At 40.3% G+C, this 27860-nt stretch overlaps 1 protein-coding gene across 2 annotated transcripts; it reads left to right on the top strand.

Annotated features, from left to right (window-relative positions):
* The first annotated feature begins 298 nt into the window (after positions 1-298).
* kpna3 (karyopherin alpha 3 (importin alpha 4)) lies at positions 299-27853 on the top strand. 2 transcript variants are annotated; one of them, XM_066706211.1, is made up of 17 exons: positions 299-458; positions 7310-7354; positions 11284-11373; positions 11880-11909; positions 12133-12185; positions 14234-14329; positions 15118-15203; positions 15761-15847; positions 16411-16580; positions 18859-18903; positions 20082-20213; positions 21504-21632; positions 22370-22474; positions 22932-23003; positions 23178-23340; positions 25182-25276; positions 25770-27853. In XM_066706211.1, the coding sequence occupies exons 1-17, from the start codon at positions 390-392 to the stop codon at positions 25866-25868; spliced, it is 1566 nt and encodes a 521-aa protein (XP_066562308.1). In that variant the 5' UTR covers positions 299-389; the 3' UTR covers positions 25869-27853. The 2 variants fall into 2 exon arrangements, with proteins under 2 accessions (XP_066562308.1, XP_066562307.1); XM_066706210.1 differs by having other exon boundaries at positions 12127-12185.
* Positions 27854-27860: the final 7 nt, after the last annotated feature.

Here is a 27860-nt window from a genome sequence, read left to right as displayed (position 1 = left end):
AAAACGATGCAAATACACACATTGTATCTTGTCACTTGTCTTGTAACTAAACAAATATGCATCAAACCCAAACCATCTCAAACTGTTTGTTTCTGGGGGGCAAAGTCGACCATCAACAAGACAGTGGTAGTTCAATCTAACACTAAATGAAATCAATATTTATGTCGACATGCATTGCTGCCTATCTATTGTCCACAGACTTCAGTTAACAAATTCGGGGCCTCCCTGGCTGATGACGTCAGCGGCCTCGCGTAGCTCCTCCTCCCTATCCCTCCCACCCCGCCGCGTCCCGTTACGTCTGGCCGCCCCCCTCGCCGCCGATCCGCGGACCGTCTCTCCTCTCTCACTGGAGCTCCGAGCGCCGGACCGCACTCACCGAGCACACAGCCATGGCAGAAAACGCCGGCTTGGAGAACCACCGCATCAAGAGCTTTAAAAACAAGGGACGCGATGTCGAGGTAGGTGACGCTCCGACCGTGGAGGGTGTCGCTGGTGCTGGTGGTGGTGGGGGGGGGACACCTCCTGAGGCCGGCGATGGGCGGCTGTGCCCCGGCCTGGTGAGCTGGAGGGTATCGCTGGATGCTGCTGTGGGGGTATGAGGGACGCTTATGCCGGAACAACCTCCACCCCCACCATCATCATGCAGTGCGGGCGCGGCCTACAGGAAAGGCCTTCTCTGCCCCCGAACCGCGCTTTAAAACCCCCACACTGACGTCGCTTTCTTCTTCAAAAAAGAAAGCCCTGGCAGATTGTTTTTCCCTCTAAAACCAGGCCTTTCAAAGCCGGCGGACAGACATCCAGCCGCACACGCAGTATATCGCGTTGGCTGTGGGTGTCCATGAAAAAAAAAGCTAGATTGAGAAATGAGGTTAGACGGTAATGGCCAATGCCGGCTGCCGAGACGGATTCCGCATTTAACCGGGGCAGCTCGGCTAGGACGCCTTTCCCCCCCCGGTGGAGAGCACCGACAAGGCCGTAAACCTTTTTGTAAATGGGACACACATTGCGTGTGATCCAGAGAGTCCCCGGCAATATTACGAGTGAATGTGATGGATTGTCATTGTTACGATAACAATGGCCTCGCATTTTGCATGCGTCTTGGGGAGTCGGTGCAGGATTGTGCCGCTGCTGGGGTGCAGCGGGCGACGGGGGAGGTGGGTACATTGTTCGCTGTTTTGGACGCAATGCTCCCCTCGGTTGGTCTGCTTAGGACAGGCTGCTCTACATGCAAACGGCCTCGCATCTCTGGGAAGCCGGGAGAAAAGACAGCGGTGCTCCCGTTTCCTCTTAGGTGCGTCGTTTTAACGCTGTCCTCTGCGGTTACATTGCATTACATAGTTCAACGTAGCGCTTAATTAAAACATGGCATTTCACCTACACGACTGTGCACGGCCCGCTGATGTGACAGGGAGCAGTATTTTGGTAGAAATTAGGCTTCGTTAGTGATTATGCTGGTCAATCACAGGGTAAAATGGTAAAATAACCCTGTTCCCCAAATAGTTCAATGGAGTACGTGATGCAAGCTTAAACTGAAGTGTTGCGTTTAACGTCTGTGCCACGTCTTTGCAATAAACCATCCACTATACGTTCAGTCCTTTTCTGCAGAACTTAGATGTTAAATCTTCCACCTTGGTCAGCAGAGTGAGGAAACAATGTTCAGGGTAATACTATTGGATTCAAGTTACCTCTGTCCACATGTTCATGTTACTGTCAGTGCACCACTCTTGTGAATTCAGTGTGCACACAAAATAACACTGAATAGGCAGAGAAAACAAAACCTAAAGAATAGGTTGTCTAAGGTTTATTAAGTTGCAATGTTTAAAAATGACTGAATCATATGATTCAGGATGGATGTTCTCCATATCCTAAAGTATCCACCCTGTGTAGTCACCTGAAACACACCCTGCTCTTACTGTATTGAGGCAGACTTGGTTTCAGTCATTTTCTTGATGAAGGTTAAAGCCAAGTCCTGCATTAGTAATTATTGTCATACAAGTTTGCACTTGAATGCAGTTCCCATATTACCTGTGTCATACATTGATCTGACCAGATATTTCTTATTGGCAGACTGTTTGCCTACAAGTATCTATACTGTCAGATCTCAGCCCACCAGTGTGCCTGTCCTTGCTGTTTTGCCATGTGCCTGATTGTAATCTACTTATATAATGCATCTCATGAATGACTACATTTTAGTGCTTTTAAGTTTGCTCCACCTACAGCAATGTAGGAATGCAGGAATATATACATTGCTGAACTTTATCTGCAGTTCAGGTTGTCTTCAAATAGGATTCATCATATAAGTCCTGTGAACATTGAATGTTTGCACCCTTAAAGTGTGAATCAGGATTTTGACACTTTTTAATTTTGCTTTATCAGTTTTGAGGCCTGTCGTGTTTCATAGAAAATAGAATTGGTGTTGTGCTTTGCTACTCCAGGTTCTTGGTTGATTTAAATGAAAAATATGTTTGGTTTTAACAAAGTCAATGAAGAAAACAAGAAATGTAATGACATTTGATTTTAGATTTCAAATGACAATGTATCTGTATTGTGCCTATGTTTTGTAAGTCACCCTGGATAATAATAATAATAATAATCTAATATAATCTCTTGAAAAATCAACAGTTGTGAGCACTGGAATATAAAGGTACTGTGTACTTTTTTTGATTGTACCACCTGATATCCTTGTAGAAGTTTTTATATGTGCAGCTGAGCAGTCTTTCCCCAGAAACCCTTAATTGTTATAGAATAAGAGAAGGTGGTCAGTCATTTCTTGTAGTATTTATTAGTTAAATATCAATGATGGCATCATCGTTTGGCAAAAATGTAAATAATTCAACATATGAGCAACTGACATTATTAATGTCTTCTAATATTACACAGCCTACCACTTATTTAAGATAAACTACGTTGATGCATTTCTGGAAGTCTATATCACACAACAGAATCAGATATCAGAGTTCACTCCAGACAACTAGTTTGCACTTCTGTGAGCAAACCTTAATAAAACAAAACAACCACCTTAAGGTGAAACCAACACAGGACCTTTCCATGGATCTGCCTAAAGTATTTGTTAAACTGTTTGTATTCTTTAAAAATCAGACGGGGCTGGTGGTGATATATGTGGCTTAAAGTCTGAAGGAGAGAATGTCACTATCAGAATTTCTATTGTCCTGTCTTTTTGTTACAAGATGGCATTGTTGCTTAGCTTTGTTTAGGTGTAAAGGAAAAAAGCCTCCCACAGAGTAATAGTGACATGTCCAGTAGGCTTGTATACAGCCTCTTTAGCATCGACGCTTGATGTATAAGTCTGTTAATTGTGGTTATATTTTGTTCCTTCAATGGCTCTCATTAACCATAAGTCTTTTTAATGTACTAATAAACTAAAAACATAAGAAGTTTGAAGAATGTAGCTAATTGTCTTCTTGGCCTAGCAAACCAGGTTTGCAAACTCCTCTTTATCCAAGAAATATCAGTCTACCATAATGCAAGCATTATCTTTACCATCTTGACTGTCAATTGCTAAACAAAGCCAGTAATGAATGAACACACTCATGCTCAAATAATTCTGTTAATGTTTATAGTGTATATTCCTTTCAGGAGACATCCGACATGGGGCACACCAGAAGTACGAGCCTGAGAAATTAATTCCTCTTCCTTTTGTTTGGTGAAAACCTCAGCGTATTCTGTATCATTAGATCTGTCTCACATTATAAACTTTACCTAATAAGCATCACTTGGTTTCTGCTGTCCCCCAGGATTATTTCTGGTAATTGTATTTTTGGTTTATAGCGTGGCTCAAAAGCAAATGTTAAATCGAGAAAAGACTGCCCCCCAGTCTCCCCCGCAATTATCTTTTAATCAGAATAATTCAGTTTTCTTTGTATATTTTGTGCTAGCTTGATAGTTATTTTTTTGTATTCTATTTTTCAGTAGACACCCTTATCCAGGTCAACTTACAATTGTTAATTTTTTTTTTTTTAATACTATTACCCATTTATCCAGCTACAAATGTGTTTACTGCTGCAATCTGTGTACAGTACCTTGCTCAAGAGTGCAACAGCAGAGTCCAAAGCCCTGACCTCTACTGCAGACTTCTCTTACTTTGTATTTGTACACTACTTTAAAACTAGTTAAATTACTTACAAGAAACAATGTACTCCTCTCAAAGAACACCAGAGAAACTTGTTTCGTTTGTTTTTTAGATTTTAGTTAGATTTCTTGACAACAGGTGCACACTTTCACAATCGGAAAGGGAAATATTTTTTCCAAGGTCTTTCACTCATCATAGTTCAGTACCGTGTTTAAGTTAATTTTGTATTAAAAAAAAACAAAACAAAAAACAATCCATAACACACATGCATGCAGTGGTGATGCAGCAATATTTGTGAGAGGAATTTGCCACTTCCTCTGTCACAGTAGTTTACCATGAACTACCATCAGTCGTGTGGGTAAGCCAGCTACAGAGTATATTCCTTTGGTTCTGCCATATGTTCCTACATAGAACAATTGTGTTGCTAAAGCAGGATATACAGAACAAAACAATTACCAAGAAGCTTTCCCAAGGTCTGAAAAGTAAAGCTGGATTTGGTGCTTCGGCCACATGGCCTTGGATGATAAACAAGGCCAGCACTCCACTGCAGCTCTTTGGAAACGTCTTCAACTCGCAGATTGGGTTTCCTCTAAATGCATCCCCAGGGCAGCACTGTTAGCGTGTGCTCCTTATAGCCAGGCCTGACTGGCTAATTGACATAATCCAGACTTTTTAATGAAGAGATGTGTGATTAATAGTCTTTTCTTTGAAACATCAGAGAAGCTGAGCAGCTTCTTGATACTCAACACACCGAAGAGGCAGTGGGAAGCAGCAAAGTATAGTTCTTGACTGAAAGGAGTCTCTAACAGCCACACTGTCATGCATCCTTTTCCTGTTGCACTTTGCTCATTGTGCGCAGTAGCATTTCTCAAGGTGGAATGTTTTCTAACCACTCTGACAAATAATAAAAGATTTCCAATTATTCTTTGGTTAGCAATGACTTTACTCACCTGATAGTCCTACAGCTGTAAGCATGCTGTTGCAAAGCCCCTTTGAATCACAATATTAGCAATTGTCTGACCTTCCTATAGTTCTCTAAAGTAAGAGCAATATTTGTTTGCTTGGAGGCAGCAGAAACCTCTTAGTCTAATACATATGCGTATACATATCCCCAAGACACATTTTTAAATGTGTAGCATTGTCATGAAAGTCAGGGGTACTTCAGATTCTGTCCCCTCGCTTCATCTTGCAGCCCACTGATGATGCGGGGCTGTCGCAGACTCCCCTGTTGTGTGACAGCGCCTCAGATCACAGCGTGATGTTTTTGTGCTGCCCTGCTTTGATCCCACTGTGCTTTGGATCACACGGTGGCATGTTTCTGCAGTCCTTCATTTTTCTAACTGGGCTAATGGTTTTGACTCGTCATCAGACAGGTTTGCAGGATGCTCCAGGCTCCAAGTCTTCCATTTATGTAAGAAATAGTGTAGTGCTTTATAGCTCATGATGCTTCAAATCAAAGATGGACTTATTCTGTGCGGAATTATTACTGGTCGAATTATCCCTGCATCTGCATAAGCAAACTGTACATTTAAAACATTGGCCCTGGAGTAACTGTGAGTGCCATTAGGTTTTTGATCAGCTTCATAGAAAGTCCCAAAGATGTACCATCTTCTGTAGTCTAAAACCAAAAGGCTTAGTTTTTACTAAAACATACAGAAACCGTGACATGCCTAGTGTGAGTGTTATGTAACTCTGATTAATCGGATACCCTCATTACACTTGAAAGTGTTTGAGATCGTAATATGAACCAAGTCACAAGGTGTAATGCAATGCCATAGTGATTATAGTGAATACATTAAATCTTTCCTTTTGTGTATTTTAAAAATGGTACTTGAGTGAATGGTCATATTCGTAATTTGTGTTTTTTCTAACATTTCATACTGATAGGCTATCTGTGATCTGGTTTTGTTTCTTTGGTTTATAAAATCTTGACGTATTGAGTTTCATAGCAGCTACATTTTATTGTGAAAGGGCCCTTGAAGTCAAGACCTTTCCTTTATGAGATTGTGTACTGTTAAGTAAGCTGACGGTAAGAATTCCTCTCATACCTTGACAAGATGGAAGGCATTCAACAATAATAATTGAGAGGAGGACTTGAAAGATCGACCCAGGGAGGTAATAACCAGAGAACTGTTGCACTTCAGGAATGCTTACTTGCTGTCCTTCGGTGGTGCATGGTCGTGCGATGGCTCTGTCCGATGCTGTTGTCAGGTTTTCCTGAGCGTCCTGCTTGAATTTTCAAACCTGACATGTTTGGCCACTATATGTGAGCAACCACACATGTGCAGGGCCCTGTGAAGTCAGGGAGAGAATTACAATGACCTGAATAACCATAAACCACAGGCGTGTATTGTATTAACCACTACATTGTGTTACTGAGCTTGTGTGAATATTCTTTGGATAGGTTTTATTGAAGTGGCTTTGAACATCCTCAAGTTGGTGTGTTGAAAGACATGTTATCCATTTTTCAAGAATTTCTCTGGGAATTTTGCATGGCCCCACCGTCAACCCAAGTCTTTATCCACTGAAACTGCCTGGACACGGATCACACTGAGCTTTTTCGTTCTGTCTGCTCTGTAAGGGTGGCAAGCATGTCAGACAGTTTCTGGAGGAACCTCCTAGCTTTTGAACCCTCAGTGTATCCCCATTGGTATGTTTTTTCTTTGCATTGACCATTTATGCATGGAAGCCCATGGAGATGTCAACTGTTCACTACTTCCTTTTTGGCCATGTTTCTGTTTCACATGTCATGGAAGGCAACCGCCATGTCTGTGCAAGAACATACTTAAGATCATTTATCAAGAAGCGTATGTACTTAAAATCAGGATCAAGGTATGCAGGATTTTGTTCTGCTGAAGCTGAGTAAGTGCCAGAGCCTGACTGTGGGGTTTCATTAGGACGATTGGAAGCAGGGTTTTGGGGCAGGATGCCTGTCACTGTGCAGTTACCATCGTCAGCCACAGGAGGAAGGAAATGTATCCTTCATGGGAGTGTCTAACACTGTGTTGATCTCTATGAACTTCCATTTTGTTGTGGTGGTCTGATTTGGTGAATGCTTTGATCTCATTACTGGACAGTTTATTGTTCTCTGCCGTCTTCCCTCCCAGCCACTCGCCAATGTGTTACTCCCCAAGCCGCAGTATTTACGAATGATTTGGCTCATTGTGGTCCCCGAATGTCTCGATGTTTCCATTCATCTTTGTTTTCGGTTTCTTTCAGACTATGAGAAGACATCGGAACGAAGTGACCGTAGAACTGAGAAAGGTAAGAATAAGGCCTTCTTCTATCTGCATAGCTGTAATCTTTTTTTTTTTTTTTTTTCTTTCCTATCTATTAATAGCCGCTGTACTGCATCCCCAGATAATGCTCATACTATGCATTTGGGCCAGAACGTCTTATCTTACACTTGTATTTCTCTAGTCCAAGCTTTCAGACATTTGTAACCAAAAATGTACTTTAATTGTCTTTTTTTTTTTTTTTTTTTCATATTTTACTTTTGCAGAATAGTTTTGCATATTTATTGTGAAACTCTTCAACAATGCCATAAAGTGCAACGCAAGGACCATGCATTAAAGGTCCTTTCTCAGATGAATAACCAAAAAGCTGTGAAACTGTTTGGAAGGGAGACTGCTTGTAACACCTGAAGTGCATCACAAGCTTGTATATTGGAATCCCTTCATGTGGACAAAACCAGCTGTCATAATCATGTTTTCGAAACTTGGATTATGCACATTGTAGGACCCATCTGCTCTGAGCAGGTTCTCTAATTGAGAGAGGTAGGGTTATGATTAATTGGAAGCAACCACACACTGTACTGTGTATTTTGTTTAAAATGGCCCAGCGTGGGAACATGAGATTTGTTGGGCTGTTTTTTTTCCCCTCTTTGGAAATGCCCGTTACTGTGGGCCAGTGTACCTCCCCACCAGGCTGTTATATTTGCTCGGCAATGTCCATTGGTTGCAGTTGAGAGCCTGTCAGTGTTGTTTTGCTGAGCTGCTCAGTGGTGTCACCGGATTATCCTGGGTTAACATGGAGCATTGTGGAGAAGGGAGCTTTAAGCAATGAACTCATCTACTAATCCCCATCAACCCAATCTTTAGCCTGCCCGAAGAGTTGGGTAATCTGGGCCTTTTATTGGCTAGTTTAATTGCACTGCTTTAAATTGAGAATAATGCGCAGAAGGCAGGAATATGTTTCCACAACAATAGTACTTTTTACTATTCCTGTTTTATTTATTTAACCAAATAATTTTACTTAAACTAAATTTATACAATGATAATTCTTTCCTTGGTCTCCTGCTTTTGGCATCATTTGCCAGCACTTTTTGACTCGGATTTACTTGTTGCTCTAAAGCTACAATTGGCCTCAAAAGCCTGCAGAGCAGTACTTCCATGTGATCGTTTAAGTCGGTTAAAGTATTTTAAACTAAAGTTTAAGGAACACAGGGATCAGTATGACTCAACATTAATTACTTTACAAAGACCTATACAGGAAATGAGCAGTACTGTTCAATGAGTAGGTTACGTCTGTTTCAGCTGCCAAACCTTCAATCAGCATGTTTGCTGTATTTTTGTTTATCTTCAGGCAAGATAAGAAAAAAAAATATTGTATACTCTTTTCCTTCTCATTCGCCATATACTTGGTTGGGCAGATGGGTTTAACTTTTTCATTGTAGATGACTTGCATTTCTTAATATATTGCTTACTTAAATCATGTAATTAGATTGCTTCTTTATTAATTCATTAATTGAAAGCTATTTTGTCTGCTGTGTGTTGTACTTGTTTTTAGCTCCAATGTAACAATGTGCTTTTCGTGTTGTATTTTGCAATTATTGTATTTGCTAATGCTTTGGGAGAGGAAATGCAAAATTACAGGTAAATTGTAATCCCGACGGCAATTGATAGGTACTGAATCACTTATTTTGAACTCATGAATTTGATTGTTTATCTAACTCTGTACAACATACATTTCACACTGTTAAATAACCTAACAATATCAATAACTTGCGTGTCCAACTATTTCCCCATTTATCTCTGCCTTTAACGCAAGGAATTCTAGGACTTCAGCATAAAACTCTTCTGCAGAAGTGTACTCTTGTGTACACTTGAGTGGGGGGGTGCACAAAACTCCTTTCACTCATTCCCTAAGGAATTTGGGCATCCCTTAAGATGCTGAACATACTGCATCTGCCCCGCAAGGGAAGGTAACAAAGGAGCAAGGGAGCGGTTTGGGACATGGCTGTAGTGAGTTGCTGCTGCTAGCTACATTTAATCATATCCCACCTCGGACAGAACAGAAATGTAGAATTGCCTTTACTGAGGGTTTCGTTTACAGCTTGGCCCTTCACCCCTCTGGTCATGGTTAGCCTGTCCTGGGATTGCCATTTATACATAGTCAAGTCATCTTTATTTAGAAACCGATAGCACAAACAAAACCACACGCCAGCCTTGTGCTTTATTATAGCCACCTTCTTTTAAGCTAGACCTGTGCTACTTCTCGATCCCTTACCTTCCGAGTGTTTTCTTTCTTGTTCAGTGTCCTTATTTATGCACTCACATTTGATTTCTGTTTACTTAAGCCACTGTTCAGCTTGGTCTTAGTTCCTTCATTTTACCTGGGAGTATTTGACTTGACAGAAGCTGCACTTCCTGAAATAGTCAAAATGGCAAAAAGCAGACCAGGCTAAAATAGACAGTGATGTGACTGTAAACGAATGACAAAAATATATACAGAATAATGTGTACAATTATTACATAATTAGTATTTTTCCCCCAAGACTATAGGAAGCTATAGAGGTGAGTGCTGTGACTTGCATTGAAAGGGTTATAATTATTATGCAGAGGCTGGGATGCTTCTCCCTGCTGTTCAGGGCAGCCTGTTCTTCATGGTACTGACAGTGTGGCGCACCTTTTTATGGCTCTTTATCGACATAGTAATCATTAACTTCTGCAGTACTACTGCCTATTGGAACCCACTTGTCAGAATGTAAATCAGAGCTCCGCTTTCTGCACTGCATCCTTGACCGATTTGATATTTTCCTCTATAACACTATATGGGTTTACCATTTTGGGTTGATTGCTATAATTCACGTAGAACCATAACACTGAAGCAAAACAAAAGCAGTAATTAAAATGTATCCATCTCTCTTAGTAGCCAGTGTGGGTAGTTTATCCTGTGAGATATGTGGTGTCAAACGCCCATCTTTTGGCCTGCTCGCTTTATAGCACCCCGCTCTGCTTGTGGGGGATAGCAGGAAGGATTCCCCTCTGTCTGTGCCGAGGTGGGACCCAGAGCACCGAGGCCCCGAGCCAACAGATGCATCTCGGCTGACAAAACAGAACTATATTAAGCAGTGGCAGCAATTCGCAGCAGTAGCGGAGGGAAGCCTGCATTAGCACAACGTTGACAGGGTGCTTCATTACACACAGCCCGGTTTGTTTACGAGCACGCTAGCTTAGATGTAGGATTTAAAATAGGTTCTTGCTGCTTGGGATGTCTGGTGGCTTTATAAATACATCCTCATGCTAACTTACTTAAAAAAAAAAACAACTCCAACATGAGTCATGATCTGCAGTATACTTGTTGCCTTTGCTTAAATGATTGCATAAAGGCTGGGTCCCCTTCCAGTGGAAGCTTTTCTCTACCAGTCACTCAATCAGATTCGAGAGGGGTGCCTTTCAAACAGATTATTTGGTTTTGACTTCTTAGTCTGTGCCTAAGGCTGCTTGAAAGGCTTGATTTGGTTAAGAGATGTAGTATCTTCAGCGATTACATTTTCAGAGTTTCTGTCCTACTCGTGGCAGCAAGATAATGGCTTCCACAACAAAGCTTGCCTATGTAGTCTGAAGCTGGCATATTGACTTCTGAAGACCGGTCTGCTTGCAGGCCAATAGCAGTTTAGTTTAGTTTATTTATTTATTTATTTATTTTTAATATTTTAAAGCAATAGTATGAATGAATACTGACTTCTCCGCCACCGCGCCGATTATTAATACAGCAGTTCAGGGAACGACCGCCCTACAGTTGTGCTCTCTGCCATCCTGAAGCCTAAACACATCTGCAAAGCCAGCGAGATGAGATGGAGTCTGACAGCTGAGGCGTGTAATCTCAGGACATCTGTAGACACTAACAGGTCTGCTCTGAAGTTCTCCAGTTCGAACGTACTGTATTTATCTTTTCCCCATTTCTTCCAGAACAAAAGAGACGAACACCTACTGAAGAAGCGAAATGTACCACAAGAAGAAAGCCTAGAAGACTCTGACGTAGATGCTGATTTCAAAGGGGTGAGGCTGGTTTGCCTATGGCGGTTCAGTTGCTCCTTGTATTGTCAGTCTCCAAGTTGTGATTTTTCTGCTGCGAGAACATGAAGATAATTCTGGCATGCTTTACTCTCCTCTCCTTTTACTTAGGCTCTTAGTCTTTCGGTGGCATCATAATCTCTGCTACAGCAAAAGCAGAAACCTTTCCGCTTTACTTTCCACTAAAATGTTATAGTTCAAGGGCTAATTTTTCTATACTTCCTTTATACTTTATTTTCCATTCTTAATACAAATTATACACGTGACGATATATCAAAGCATGACCAACAACAACAAATTCCAAAATGTCCTCTGTAAATGCTATATTCCCTACATTGACTCTGAACACATGCTGGCTTGTTTTTCAGTCCTCAATACCCTCGGCAGGACTTCTGTGCATGTCCAAAATTCACCCGGCCTCCTAGAAATGGTGCATTACTCATCCTTCTGCTACCGTAAAATTAATCCTGCCTTCTCTTTCTGTTTTCCAGCAAAACGTAACACTAGATGCTATCTTACAGGTAAGTCTTAAACTTAATCTACATAGTATTACAATGGTAGAGCATTTTTGCAAACGTGTGACCCCAGCAGCAGCACCAACCAACCGAAGCTCAAGGGCTGTAGTGTTGACTTCTGAAATTTTAGAAAAGCAGCAGTTGCATGACGTTCCCTTGTTTCATTGCCTGTTGGTCTTGGAAAATGCGGTGCTGTAAAATGATTTTAATTTCTCTCTTGTCGTTGAAGAACGCCATCAGTGATAATGCAGTGATCCAGCTGAGTGCAGTGCAGGCTGCAAGGTAAGGAGGAAGGGGGGAGCTTTTCCAAGAGCTTTCTGTTGAATTATTGTGCTTGATTAGTTGCCTTAAAAACAGATTTATCATACAGCGACTATAGATGGTATTTTAATTTGTTGGCGTATGTCTAAACCAGGCTTATGCGCTTTGCAATGGCTGGGGCTTTTGTGTACCTAGGAGGAAGAATCCATACACATTTTCAGTGTGAAATTCCCTTTCTACAGTGAATCAAATCTGGTTTATTGAATTCCCCCCCCCCCCCATCTTGTGCTTTTTGATGTGTTGCTTTTGGGCTTAATAAACAATACACTGAGTGAGTTCTTGTCATGCATTGTCATAAATCCTAAGCAGCCATTAGTAAAGGGCATTTAGATATATTGTGGAAGGAGATGTAAGTGTGGCTACCAGCATGAGTTGCCCAAGTTCACCAAGATATGTTTTGATAACCTGCCAATACCAACACCTATTGTTGCCTTAGTGTGGTTGTGTATAAAGGCCCAGCAGTGCTTGGGGGAGGGGGAACAAACACTTTCCCTTTTGGTTAGTTTTTTCCCCCCCTTCTTTTACATAATAGAAATTTGTCCCAAAAGTAGTCTCACTTGTAGTCGGTCTTGCCTAGGTCTTTGGTGATTTGCATATCTGTTGAGGTTCCTGGCAAATGGAAAAAATGAAACTGTTCAGTTTATTACAAGGCATCTTTGTAGTACCTCAAAACCCAGCGAAAGCTTCAGTGCGTCACTCAGGCTTTCATTCAGTCAAACTATACTTTTGGTATGTCTCTCTAAACACTGATCTCTTAATTGAAACTTATCCTCTTGCTGGGATTGTTTTACTAAATTTGCATTTAGTTTAATCTAAATATTGTGTAATACTTGTATATCTCTGGCTATCTCTTTTTTAGCATCCATTTAAGTAGTAAGATTCTGGTTCAGCCTGCCACAGCATTATAGCCTTTTCCTGGGTTTCTGTGCTGAAGCACTCCTGGTGATTCCCAGCCACAGTCAGTGAGTAACAGCCTGACCTTAAGCATATCGGAGGCCTTCCAACAATAAATTACATTTGAATACATACACTTAGAAATCTATCAAATAAATAAAGTTTTAATTTATTTCAAAGTACAGCTTTCCTCTGTCTGTGGACCAATTATTTTTCAATCCCTTCTTTGGTCTAATTCTGGAATAAAATGAAGCAGATTTAACGTGCAGGACTGCTGCAGCCCCAACCAGTGGCAGGGCATTGATGAATGAACGTACAGCCCCTGTATTGAAGTGAATCCACTTGCACTGAATGGACTGTGCAGTCCAAGAGCACGGTGTAATGTGTGCTGGTCCCCGTTGTGAGTGACTGAGTGAGCCGTTTGCAAAGTCTGTCTGCTTTATTGAGAACCAGCTTGGCACACTGTTGTAAGAGCTGGGTGTGTGCCCATAATAAGAGGTGAAATTGTTCATTACCCAGGTTGTTTTACATTAGAGTGAAAATTAATCTGTACATTTAGATATTTAAAAAAAATAACTTCTGCTTAATTGGTATTTTTCTTATTTTGTTCAGCATAGTGTTTTAATTTGATATTTTGGTTTTAATGTTGCAAACGTGTTTTTTTATTTTATGTTTCAAATTAACAATTTCCTTTTTACAGCATTTTCTGTGTTTTTTTTACACATCATATTTAGAATGAATCAGAAAGTATGCATTTTATTATAGCTGAACGGAGACTGGAGCTGAAGCTGCCAGAGGGTGTCCTAGAATAGTCTTAACCCCCCCAAGCCGCTATACACAAGCCAACATAAGACAACTCCTGCACTAACTCACAGTGTAATATTGTTGTGTGATTCATGGGCCCCAGTGCTTATGACGATCAATAAACGCTACAGGAAGAAAAATGTATTCATATTGCGCAAGTGATGAGGCCCATTCCTTAGTTATTTCTTTACATGGCATGCCCCGATTCAAGGTGAAATATCCAGGATGTGTGCATTTCATAAAGACTTAAGACACACAACTCCTTCTCTTTTCATTATGGGCTTCTAATGTGTTGCTGCTTGTCTTTGCAGAAAATTGCTTTCCAGTGACAGAAATCCCCCCATCGATGACTTGATAAAGTCTGGAATCTTACCCATCCTAGTGAAATGCCTGGAGAGGGATGACAAGTAAGCCTTTCTATAGCACTTTAGTCATGGCCCAGCTGCTTTTCCAGGAGAAGGGCAGAGTGAACGAGAGAGAGAGATGCACAAGAAGCTGAAATGTTAAGTGTGCTAGGATGTACGAGACTGCTGTCCTGTTTGTTGGTTCTACTTCATTTGAATCGACGATTTTCATTTGATCTCTAACATGTCTCGGCTGTGTACAACGCCTCTGCTCCACCAGGAGGTGGGAAATTGTGATGCTGATGTTTTGGAAGCAGTGTTGATGTGTTGAGAGAGAGAGACAGATTTCATTTGGCTTCTCTGTACATTTAGTTATTTGAAGTCTCTAAATCGGACTTGCTTTTCATCAGTAGACGTGTATAATTGGATCATGGGTTGAGTGAGGGTTCCTAACCATCCTCTGGAAGTTTGAATACCATTACTTTGACATGTTTTTAATCGATTTAAGCATCAGTACCTCAATATTAATCTCTAAATCACTTACTTTACATGTGTCCCTACCCTGTCATTGATACCAGCTTTAGCAGCAAGAAGCATTGCTTTGTCACAGCTTGTCATTTTACAGGCTCCACACTTTTTTAGAGTAACTTGTCCAGTGCGAAAGCAGTACCCAGCAGATTCACAGCTGTGTCAGAAAGTATAAATAGTACATTAATCTTTTGCCAAAAGAAGTTGCTAATAACCAACCATACCAATCACAGAATGCCTGTAGTGGTAGTCTTTTTCTTTTTTCCCTTGTCACATTTTGACTGTAGCGGTCTCTTAATAAACTGTGCCCTTTTCCTTTCCAGTCCTTCCTTGCAGTTTGAAGCTGCCTGGGCATTGACTAACATTGCATCTGGTACTTCAGCACAGACTCAAGCCGTGGTCAAATCCAGTAAGAGATTATTATTTTTGTTTATTTTTTCCACACCATATTCTGTCAAGTTTCAGGTGTAAAAAAATACTATAAGATTTACTGTTTCCCGGAGGCTGAATATTGTATTTCATCACCACCATCTCACCTCTGCTAGATTGAAAGCCATAGATTTGTTTAGGTTGAAGCAATACACTGCTTGGCAGTAAGTGTTATCCGTACGAGTGCAGTGTCACAGTTGCAGAATTTGGCTGAACTAGCAAGTCATTCTGAACTTCTTATCAGGGAGTTGCAAAAAATAGTTTTCCAAGTATCCAATACCAAGCAACTCAAGTCTAAAGTATAAAGCAATGGGAAAAGAAAGGGATTAAGCACAAATAATCATACAGTATAATTTTAAAATGTGTTTCCTGCATCACACTACACGCAGTATTGCCTTCATCTTGACAAGATGCTTCTGTTTTGGAAGAAACTAAAAGTTTTGATTTTATTTTTAAATGGATGCTTACAGTAAACACAACATTGTGTTTTGGAGTGATGTTTCGTATGGTGTGTCACGTGGATGTATTGTTGTGCAGATGCGGTACCACTTTTCCTGAGGCTGCTGCACTCGCCTCACCAGAATGTATGTGAACAGGCAGTCTGGGCTCTGGGAAATATCATCGGTGAGTACAGTCGGATCGAAGCATTGCCAGCTCCGTGACCCCCATCAAAGCTGTGCTGTCTTTGGTATCCCGACAAGATTGAGACCACGGGACTGTTGGCTCTGGATTTGTGTTTTTGTTGACTGACTTCAGAATTTCGGTCTGTTCCGTATATATCGTCAAAGGGGTGAACGTAAGATTGTTAAATATTGCGGTAACGAACCATAAGCCGTTTACACTGTGCCATGGGTAGCTCGTGGCCTGGACGTGAGCGAGTATGGTCACTAGGTGTTCAGCCATGACGGTTATTTCCCACTATTATAAGCATGAGCTTTCACCACAATGCCAACACGTCATTAAGAAGTGCCGGTTTAGTTCCTAACTGGGTTAAAGCATTATGTTCTGCTTATAGAGGATTTACCTGGTACAAATGTCTTTTTAATAAATTAAAACTATATAAAATTAATTGTGGTAGAGCAATGAATACTGAAATCACACCACCGGTCCAGTGCTGGCCTCTCGGCCCGGTGGTATCGTCCCATGTCCGCTCTTTGTGACCGTTCCTATTGGTGTCGTTTCTGCAGGGGATGGGCCTCAGTGTAGAGACTATGTAATCTCTCTGGGAGTTGTCAAGCCCCTCCTGTCCTTCATCAACCCCTCCATTCCCATCACCTTCTTGCGAAATGTCACCTGGGTCATTGTCAACCTGTGCAGGAATAAGGACCCTCCTCCGCCCATGGAGACCGTGCAAGAGGTAAGAACCGCTGCCTCGGTCCGAACGGACGGCTCAATGCGCATTCGGCGGCCTGTAGGTTTAGCACTTTGTCTTGATTCCACTGGATATGAAAAACTACAGGCGGTGATAAATGCTCCAGTACTATCATCCCAAAGTGTGAAAGTTTTTATGTTTTAACACTTCTGTTTTGGGTTCTGTTATCGGTTGCTAGGGATCATAGCATCTTTCAAGTGGTGCGAGTTAATTTCCTCAGTGGTTACTATGTTTTGAAAGACTAGGGAAATTAAAGGGCAAAGTAGACTCTTGTGCATAAGTGTTAATTTGTCACTTCTCAGAGGGGGAAATCACGCCCATGTTGGGAAAAGACATAAAAAAAAAAAAAAGGATTCTGTATTGGTTTCATTTTATATAGATTTTTTTTATTAAGTAGGCAAATTAATTACAGCCATTGCTCTTGCTAAATTATGGCCTACTTGTCGTCTGTGAAATACTGCACCATACAATCCAGCTGCCAATGCTTTAAGTAGTTTTCTTCTGCCACAGTCAAAATGTTTGACTACCTGATTAATGCACACTTACAGAATGAACCCCTATAAAATCTTTAACTAATTATATATATATATATATATATATATATATATATATATATATATATATATGAGTTAAAGTTCTAAGAATAAATAATCAAGCATGTAAGAGAGAACATGGGTTAATGAATGTGCTTTGATTGTCAGTGGTGTGCTGGGTAGTTGCTGGCATAGGAATGTTTTTCTGTACTTTTACTTTTCTTTACCTTGTTTTATCCTGCAATTAGAGACTTTATTATTTCATGAGAAGACTGATGCACTAAAATTATTCTTCCTGATCTTTGTAACAAACCTCCCACTTCAGTCCTTAAGAGCGATAGCGCCCTTCTGTTAGTCTTGTCAATTACATTGTTTTGAGCTAGGTCAAAACAATTATATTCACAGTGTATTAAAAACGGTCAGGTTAATGAATAATCCCTTGAGTTAATTTCAGTTCTCGGTTGGAATAAAATCCAAAGGATTAAGATCTGACAACTAAATGCTCAGGAAACCCAGATTTACACATAATTGCTTAAATTTTATATTGTGAATTTCCTCAAAAAAAAGATCCTCAAGAAAGCCATTACTATTAACTCCGTAATGTTTGTTTTACACAAAACCAAAAATGTATGCAATTCTGCCTAATTTCCAGACTAATATTACTTCCCATCCAATCACTAGTTCTTCCATTGCGCACACACATAGTACATTTCCAGTAAAACTCTCTCAAATCACAACTGAGTCTGCTCAGTGTTGCTGTGACACTGTGACTGACATCAATTACACAGCCATTAAATAAGTGTTAGGAGTGAATAATTTGCTCCTTGTGCTCCAATAAGGAAAGGGCAGTTACGTTCTCCATATCTTTTATATGCTCAACACTTTGTATTATTGCACTTCCTATGTATTTCACATTTGTTAGAAAATGTTGCACAGTCAATTTAGCCTTTCTTTGTCGCGTATTATTAAGATATTTGTAACAAGGCCACCGTTAGAACCCTTTTGCAGGTAGAACATCTCTCTCATATAATCAAATGACAGATATTCATTAAGAGTGGACTCTAGCTGAGGGAGATACAAACTACTATGTAGTTTAAGGGCTGTGAGTGTTTGTCAACACAGGTTTGCTGAAGGTTAGGAGTCCTGTTTCATTTCTCTTCCATGGCACTAATTAACTTGGACTCTTTGAACCACACGCAAGATAGCCATCTCTTCTGTGTTTGGGTTTTGCTAGTCATCCCAGTTACATTTATTGGTTTATAAATGGAAGTTAAATAAATACCAAGAGCCTGTTGAATTATGGGAATGCAGTTTGACTGGATGGCTGCCAGAAAAGGTATGTGGCAGGTATTGTGTAGCGCTTCTGTCGTTCTACATGGCAAAACTGAAAGTTCGGACAACTCTCTGGGCTCACAGTCCAGTTTCTGTAGGCCACTGTGTGCATCATCCTACTCTTCCCCCTGTTCACATCTGCATCTCCAGAGCATTCAAAATGTGTTTCCACACTGGACAGCAAAGAGGGGTTCGGTTCCCCATTGTTCCTTTGATTTTCACACTACAAACTTGAGGCATTTTTCCACTTGTGTAAGAAGAGGCTCCATGTACTGACGTCACAGCAGAATTTCTGGTGTTCAGGGTGTTGTCTTTAGTTGCGGCCTCTGCTAATTACCAAGCGATGATAGCCTGTCCATTGTTGCTTTAACGTTTCGCTAATTCTGTTTTCCTTCCAGATTTTGCCGGCCCTGTGTGTCCTGATCTATCATACAGATATAAATGTAAGTACCAGATTTGTTCTTGATCTTTATTCTCACAAAGGAATACATAATATAATTTAACATGTCACATTTCTTAATCATTAACTCCGTATTCACGATGGACAATACAACTATTTTAGGGACATGAATATATAAAAGATTACATCACTTTTCTAAGGATGCTGGCTTCCTTACTAGTGAAGTCCTGCTGTCGGGTTTGACTTTGACCTTGAACCATTAGTAAGCCCAAGATCGACTCCTGGGAATGAATTCTAACATATGGAGAAATGGCAGAGCTGAGAGCACCTGTTTCACGTGTGCTACAGTGAGGGGAAAAAAGTATTTGATCCCCTGCTGATTTTGTAAGTTTGCCCACTGACAAAGAAATGATCAGTCTATAATTTTAATGGTAGGTGTATTTTAACAGTGAGAGATGCATTTCAAAAAAGTTATAAAGTGATTTGCATGTTAATGCGGGAAATAAGTATTTGACCCCTACGACTTAGTACTTGGTGGCAAAACCCTTTTTGGCAATCACAGAGGTCAGACGTTTCTTGTAGTTGGCCACCAGGTTTGCACACATCTCAGGAGGGATTTTGTCCCACTCCTCTTTGCAGATCCTCTTCAAGGATCCTCTCGTTGGTCTTGGCCATGGTGGAGAGTTTGGAATCTGATTGATTGATTGCTTCTGTGGACAGGTGTCTTTTATACAGGTAACGAGCTGAGATTAGGAGCACGCCCTTTAAGAGAGTGCTCCTAATCTCAGCTCGTTACCTGTATAAAAGACACCTGGGAGCCAGAAATCTTGCTGATTGATAGGGGATCAAATACTTATTTCCCTCATTAACATTCAAATCAATTTATAACTTTTTTGAAATGCGTTTTTCTGGATTTTTTTTATTATTCTGTCTCTCACTGTTAAAATACACCTACCATTAAAATTATAGACTGATCATTTCTTTGTCAGTGGGCGAATGTACAAAATCAGCAGGGGATCAAATACTTTTTTCCCTCACTGTAATTATTTTTCATATTAATACTATATATAACATTTTCTTAAAGGGCCTATTGGAATAATAGAAATGGTTACAACATTTATTTTTCCCGTTCTGTACTCAATTCTGATATTCGAGTAATTTTACTGAGACTATGAAGTTTAAGCCTCAGTCAACCTTACACATGATTGTTCTTCCTGCTAGATCCTGGTAGACACAGTCTGGGCCCTGTCCTACCTGACAGATGGAGGGAATGAGCAGATCCAGATGGTTATAGACTCCGGAGTGGTGCCATTCTTAGTCCCACTTCTCAGCCACCAAGAGGTCAAAGTTCAGGTAAGGATGCCAAGTTTGCTATTGAAAACAGGTTTTAACCACAATATTATTTTGTATTGGGCATTTTTTGCCCCCTTGATTTGAAAGGTATTTTTTTATGTATGTATAGAGATCTGGTGTGGATCATGTAGTTTGCATGCATGCATGGCTTACAGTTGACCAGAAAATAGTTTTGATTTAAACTGAAAACCTCCAGTTTAGGCCCATATTTACGAATTAGGCAATTCAAAATGGTTTCACTGTACAGTAAATAGTGTAAATTGCACAGTGGGAGCTAGTAAGGTCCTTTGTAAGCTAGTCCTGGGTGATGTCGATGGTCAGATCTCCCTTTTTGAATCAATCTTTCAAGATCATTGTGAAAGGGGGGGGAAATCGTGTAGGCTGAGCATGAATATTTGTGTCTTGGTGGAAATTAAGAAACCTTTAGAAGGAAGCTGTTGGTTTATCCAGTACATGGCCTCTACAGATGGAGCAGTTTCTGTGTTGGCCGGCGTGAAGGCAGCACATGCCTTGGGGAATGAGCTCATGATTCAAAGCCTGATTTGGTCCAGCAGGGAGAGAGAGTGCGTTGACTGGCTGAGTCATCACTGCGCAGATCTGGCCTGGCGCTCACCCGCTGTGCCTCTGTGCCGCTCAGTGGCATGACAGTGCAGTATTGTTCCCTTTTCAAGAGCTGCGTGGCTTGTGCAATACCAGCCCCAGTTTGGAATTTACCAGTATTGTGTTAAGCAGGTGGATTTTTATTTTTGTTGCCCTCACATTCTAGATCAAGAAAACAACATTTGTGTTTCCTTCCCTTTTCTTTAGGGCCATGTTCTGGACTGTTATTTTTGCCCCCCTTTACATTCTCCTACACCGAATAATTTTGAGTAGTGAAACTGAAAATAAGCATAGATTGGAGCATATGAACTATCTAAAAAGACTGGGTCTCAGTCCTAGGAAAAACTGAAAACATTTTAAAGATCATTTTTTTGTCATTCTTTTTACAGAATTAAAGGTTTGTGTTCAGAAATCTAGCCATCTTGGAACAGAACAGTGTTTGTTAAGCAAAGATGCAAAAGATTCTTGCTTTCATTTTCCTGATCGTAATCCCCAACATTTCATTCAGGATTCATTTGTTTAGACTGTCTTCTGTTATGATTTTACTTTGCCTTTGCAAGGTTTCATGCTTGCTCTTCACAGGGTTGTGCATCTTAAATTGTCAGACTCTTGGGAGAAGCTGTCGTTTATTGTGTTAATGCCGGCCTAATTTCTGTGCAGTGCTAATGAGCTGCTTTCTCCCCTGCACAGACTGCCGCTCTGAGGGCTGTGGGTAACATTGTGACGGGCACGGACGAGCAGACCCAAGTGGTTTTGAACTGTGATGTGCTCTCACACTTCCCCAACCTGCTGACACACCCGAAAGAGAAGATAAACAAGGTAAAGTATGAGTTTCAGAGCAGAGAAGTGACTTCAGCAGGCTGCTAGCTTTTATAACATACCTTGTTTGCCAAGTATATAAACACAGGCCTCTCTTCTGTAATCAGTGTTTGTCAAATACACATGTGCATTTGTTACATTGCCTTAAATGATCTTTTCATTTAATTCCTAATTAAACTGCTGGAACAGGAGATAATACAAGTTTTATTCCTGAGGGCCCAGCACTACCATTTTCTGACCTGCTCACCAGGCTGCTTAAGTCGGTCTGTTTCAGATGGTTTCATGGGACTGTGGAGAGGGACAGAGAGCTCACAGTATCATGTTGAAATTTTAACCCCCTGGTGAAGGTTCACAGGATACATTTCAACTGATCTCTATAGTATTTGTTCCTTACTCAGGCTGATTTTCGGGAAGTTTTAAAGTTAACTGCCAGTTCTGTGTGTCTACAAAATATCAAAACTCATTAACCAGTGCCTGAAGAGCATTAACCTCTAGCACCCTCTCCTGTCATCACATTACACACTTAGTCATAGATTATATAGATTATAGTCGTAATCTTTTAGATCGGTTTGCTTGTAACATTTTACTCCAGGTAATCAGTGCCATTTCACCTTGCTGCTTTGTGGCATCATTTCCGATTTGTCAGAGAAGTATCTCCCATCTTTGTTTTCATGTTCAGCTCAGCACCTTCCCAGCATGCACTGCCCTTGTTGACGTTTGTTTGTATTCTGTTTCAGGAGGCCGTCTGGTTCCTCTCGAACATCACAGCCGGCAACCAGCAGCAAGTCCAGGCCGTGATTGATGCTGGCCTGATTCCCATGATCATACATCAGCTGGCCAAGGTGAGATGTTGGTGGCGAAGCCTGCCTTGTCAATCGGTCTCTTAAATCGACAATCACCCTTGCGAACCTTACAACCCTTGATAATTTTCACTGAGCATGCCCAGTAATGTACTAAATACTAAACCCAATAAAACAGTAATGTAATCCATGAAGTAGTGAATGGTTTCGAATGAAATAAAAGCCAGAAGACTGCGCCTCGCCTGGAGAAGGCTTGGCTCGTGTTGCTGAGCCGAGGCATTTGCTCTTCTGCTTTGTGTCTGCGAAGCACACCGTACCCAGGCCTTTTATGGCTCCGTTCAAGAGAGAGCCTTCCGGTGCGGAGTTATGTGGAGAGCAACCTCTCTGCTTCACATACTCTACCTTCCATGACCTCCGAAGCACTGTACAGATGGTAAATATAGTACTTCATCAATGCTGTTGACTACTTTTTCATCTTGGTTTTTATGTCTGTTCACAGGGGGATTTCGGCACACAAAAAGAAGCAGCCTGGGCAATTAGTAATTTAACAATAAGTGGAAGGAAGGATCAGGTAAGGGCATCCTTGTGAAGTACGTGTGTATATTCACTCCTGTACAATTTGATAAGGTCTTTGTTACCCTTTAAAACCAGACGCTTGCCCATGCAAACATTTCATTTTAAACTGCTTAATTTTCATTTGTAGTTCTGTTTGATGTATTCCTCCTTCTCTCCCCGGCTTGTGCAGGTAGAGTATCTGGTTCAGCAAAATGTCATCCCTCCGTTCTGTAATCTGCTCTCGGTGAAAGACTCGCAGGTCGTCCAGGTGGTTCTTGATGGACTGAAAAACATCTTGATCATGGCTGGAGAGGAGGCGAGCACAATAGCTGAAATCATAGAGGAGTGTGGAGGTAAGACACCCCTGTCCACGTCAGCGTGGTACTTACAGTGAGGGGAAAAAAGTATTTGATCCCCTGCTGATTTTGTACGTTTGCCCACTGACAAAGAAATGATCAGTCTATAATTTTAATGGTAGGTGTATTTTAACAGTGAGACAGAATAACAGCAAAAAAATCCAGAAAAACGCATTTCAAAAAAGTTATAAATTGATTTGCATGTTAATGAGGGAAATAAGTATTTGATCCCCTATCAATCAGCAAGATTTCTGGCTCCCAGGTGTCTTTTATACAGGTAACGAGCTAGATCTCACCTCGTGGAGTTTCAATGATCATGAGAACGGTGAGGAATCGGCCCAGAACTACACAGGAGGATCTTGTTAATGATCTCAAGGCAGCTGGGACCATAGTCATCAAGAAAACAATTGGTAACACACTACACCGTGAAGGACTGAAATCCTGCAGCGCCTGCAAGGTCCCCCTGCTCAAGAAAGCACATGTACAGGCCCGTCTGAAGTTTGCCAGTGAACATCTGAATGATTCAGAGGAGAACTGGGTGAAAGTGGTCTCAGATGAGACCAAAATCAAGCTCTTTGGCATGAACTCAACTCGCTGTGTTTGGAGGAGGAGGAATGACCCCAAGAACACCATCCCCACCGTCAAACATGGAGGTGGAAACATTATGCTTTGGGGGTGTCTTTCTGCTAAGGGGACAGGAACACTGCACCGCATCAAAGGGACGATGGACGGGGCCATGTACCATCAAATCTTGGGTGAGAACCTCCTTCCCTCAGCCAGGGCATTGGATGGGAAAATGGGTCGTGGATGGGTATTCCAGCATGACAATGACCCAAGACACACAGAAAAGGCAACAAAGGAGTGGCTCAAGAAGAAGCACATTAAGGTCCTGGAGTGGCCTAGCCAGTCTCCAGACCTTAATCTGTGGAGGGAGCTGAAGGTTCGAGTTGCCAAACGTCAGCCTCGAAACCATAATGACTTGGAGAGGATCTGCAAAGAGGAGTGGGACAAAATCCGTCCTGAGATGTGTGCAAACTTGGTGGCCAACTACAAGAAACGTCTGACCTCTGTGATTGCCAACAAGGGTTTTGCCACCAAGTACTAAGTCGAAGGGGTCAAATACTTAACTCACTGTTAAAATACACCTACCATTAAAATTATAGACTGATCATTTCTTTGTCAGTGGGCAAACGTACAAAATCAGCAGGGGATCAAATACTTTTTTCCCTCACTGTATAAGATCACTGCCAAGGTTGAGACAAAACAGTTCAGCCGTTCAGCCTGCTCTGCTGTTGGATTTTATTGATCTCCAGGGTCCTGCATTATTTTTAGGTGGTTGTAAACGAGCTTCCACACGCCTCCTAAAATAAACTCCTCCAATTGAAAGAATTGTTGTGGATGTGGAGGTACTAATGTTTACCAAGTTTGACCCCTTCAATGGTTTTTGTAATCCTTTCCTACTAAATGAATCTAGCAAAACAGTATTAAATTCTTAATCTTTCCATAATTTCCTTCAGACATTTTGTCCCATATTTTTAAATGGTTTTACAACAGTCGGCTGCAATATCTGGTATACTGGATATGTAGTACCATTCTTTTCAATCTGTTTTTTACTTTAGTGTTTTATTGCCTAATAAAAGTCTGGAATTAACTGATTTCCTTTTAATACTACTTTATTTTTAATCAGAAATGTGGGACTTAAAACATGAACATTATTTAAGTAAACAAAACCGTAGTATCTAATTTATTATAAGTCACCCTGGAAAATCAATTGTAGTTAATGTCGTAGATTTGCTTTTGTGGTTAAATGTTTTTTCTTGTCTTTGTAATGGTTACAGGTTTGGAGAAAATAGAAAATCTGCAGCAGCATGAAAATGAAGACATCTACAAATTAGCATTTGAAATTATCGATCAGTACTTTTCAGCAGATGATGTAAGTAACTGAAGTGAAAAGTAGCAGTCTTACATTGTTGCACATCCCTTAAATCTTCAGTGAAGACTTGATGTTTTAAGATAAGCAGTTTTAAGTTAATGGAGAGGAACTTTCAATTTAAAACTATCTTGAATATATGTAGAGTCTTATGAGTGATGTCGTTTTCAGATTTGAGAAATTGATTCACTCAATTATTTTTCTAACTGATATTTTAGGCAATTCAAGCTCCATTGTAAAAGCAAGACAGTCATGTTTATTAACAGATTTGTTTACAAATGTTTAAACCAAGGTAATGTGGACAAAAAGCTTTGCATGGGCTATCATTATTCATGTGACTGACACATTAATCCAACTGCGTTTTCTTAACTTGCTTCAGTGCCACAGAAAAAGTATAGCTTATGCATTAATTTGATATTTTATTGGCATGTTTGAAGCCATTGTCTTGTGATGTTGCGACCCTAATTCTGACTGCTGCCCGTCCCTCCTGTTGCAGATCGATGAGGATCCCAGCCTGATCCCTGAAGCTACTCAAGGAGGAACCTTCAATTTTGACCCCGCCTCCAATCTGCAAACCAAGGAGTTCAAATTTTAAGGAGAATTGGATTTTACAGCTGCTCTGCACCACCTACCAACTTCAATACACCACAAGATTCACTAACCAGAAAAAAATACAATAAAAAAAATATATAAAATAAAAAAAAGCACTGAAGGATCAAAAGACAATTTGTGCATCTTCGAATGATGCTTCTAAAGTAAGAAATAAAAGCCTCTTGTCAGTCACTCTGCAGTTGCCAAACGTTGCTATCACACAGACTAAGGATTACGTGTGCATGAATATATGAACCCATTTTATTTGCCATCATATCAGTGAAGAGAAAAATCCTAGCATTTTCAAATGTGTTTTTTTTTTTTTTTTTTTTTTTTTTTTTGCCTTTCCTTCCCTGGTATCACATTCTCACCACCAACTCCAGTAATCACTTTTAAAACCAGTATCCCTGTTTTTAGATGTTGAAACTCAGAACTTGGCACGTGGCGAAATGATCTCCAGATTACGGCTGAAGAGCTTTGATTTTTGAGAAGAATGCAAGTGGAGGAGAAAATGTCGACGTGGATGGGCGAACCTTTTGTCATCCATCGCCTCAGCTTTTTTTTTTTTTTTTTTTTTTTTGAGAATCATTTCGGAAGATGGGATTTTTTTTAAATGTAAAAAGACAATGAACAAAATTACTTGTGGGGAAAAGACAAATGATAAAAGAGGAGAAATGGTTCATTTTACTTAAATTCTTTAAAAAATCAAAAAACAAAAAAAACCTTTGTAGCATTCATTTTTGTAGGTCTGGGGGACAAGGAAAAGGAAAAACACAATATAAAAACTGAACTTCTGTTTGGAGCTGACACTTGACAAAGTATCACACTTAATGAAGACTGAAGTCCCGCTTGACTACTAATTTCAACCTGTGTTCCTGCTCATTCAAAGCAAAGTAGTCAAACGCTGTGCATGGTATTTTGAGATACAACCTCCGTTACGCTTTTCAAGACGAAAGCAGGAGTTCTGATGTTAAACTTTTGAGCAGTGTCCTGATAATTCCTCTCCTAAAATGTATAACTACCGATCTTGCTTTCAGCTGTTTTTTGTTTTGTTTTATTTGTTTCCTTTTTAGAATTGATTATATATTTTTAGTTTAAATTGAGAAAAAAAAAAAAGTAGTGACAATGGTTGGATTGTACTGGGTTTAATCTGTGGAGCTTCCAAGTTTGCAGTAATTCAGTCTTACGCACACTTCAAAACTGTAACCTGTGCTTAATAATTGTGAAAAGCAGCAATTACAGAGTATTAAAATTAAAGAAATAATTGAATCATGTGGCCCATGACCTTTGCAATACTTTTTTTTTTTTTTTCTGTTTTTCTTTTTGAAGGTTACATGCTACAACTTAAATTGTACAAAAAAAAGTATATCTTTCCAATTGTCATATATAAGGCTTGTATAAAAGCTGCAGTGGCTGCTAACTGTACATCTGGGATATTCTGCAGAATAATAACATTGTATTTACTGTCGAAATTAACAGGGAGTTTTGTTTTTAACATGCGTATCGTGATAAAGATGATACCATTATTGGAATGGGTTTTATTGCTGTTGTGACTGGGCATAAATGTCTTCGTTTCCCTGTGCATTTATTTGTAAAGGGATGAAAAATTGCATTTGGACTAATGTAGTTATGTTTTGGCTGCTAACTACTGCAAAGATGTCGGGATTTGGAATGCAGTCGGAGCTTTCTGGAATAGCCATTTATTACTGATGAACAAAACTTTAGCAGGTGTACATTCATGAAATATCTAGACGCCTAGAAAGAGCCACTTTAAAGAGCAGAGTTGTCTTGTATCAGAAACCGATACAAGCTTATGTGCATTGCAAGATTTTTACTTGCTAAAGAAACTTGTTTTAAAATGTGACAGATAGCATTTTGGCCTCTGATTATTTATATCTTTTTATAAATTTTAGATTCAATTTCTCTTTAAGGTGGCTCATTGTTTCCTTCAACTCTTGTGCATATTAAAAAAGAATGAGTTGAAATTCATTGTGCC

Source organism: Amia ocellicauda, chromosome 6 (assembly GCF_036373705.1).
Source record: "Amia ocellicauda isolate fAmiCal2 chromosome 6, fAmiCal2.hap1, whole genome shotgun sequence".
Lineage (NCBI taxonomy): Eukaryota > Metazoa > Chordata > Actinopteri > Amiiformes > Amiidae > Amia > Amia ocellicauda.
This window is presented reverse-complemented; position numbering and strand designations above follow the sequence as displayed.

Bases quoted from the DNA above. Each gene is read 5' to 3' on its own strand.
- kpna3 (XM_066706210.1), top strand. From the start codon at position 390: ATGGCAGAAAACGCCGGCTTGGAGAACCACCGCATCAAGAGCTTTAAA. The intron at 459-7,309 runs GTAGGTGACGCT...GGTTTCTTTCAG, and splicing joins ACAAGGGACGCGATGTCGAG to ACTATGAGAAGACATCGGAA. The intron at 12,186-14,233 runs GTAAGGAGGAAG...TTGTCTTTGCAG, and splicing joins AGTGCAGTGCAGGCTGCAAG to AAAATTGCTTTCCAGTGACA.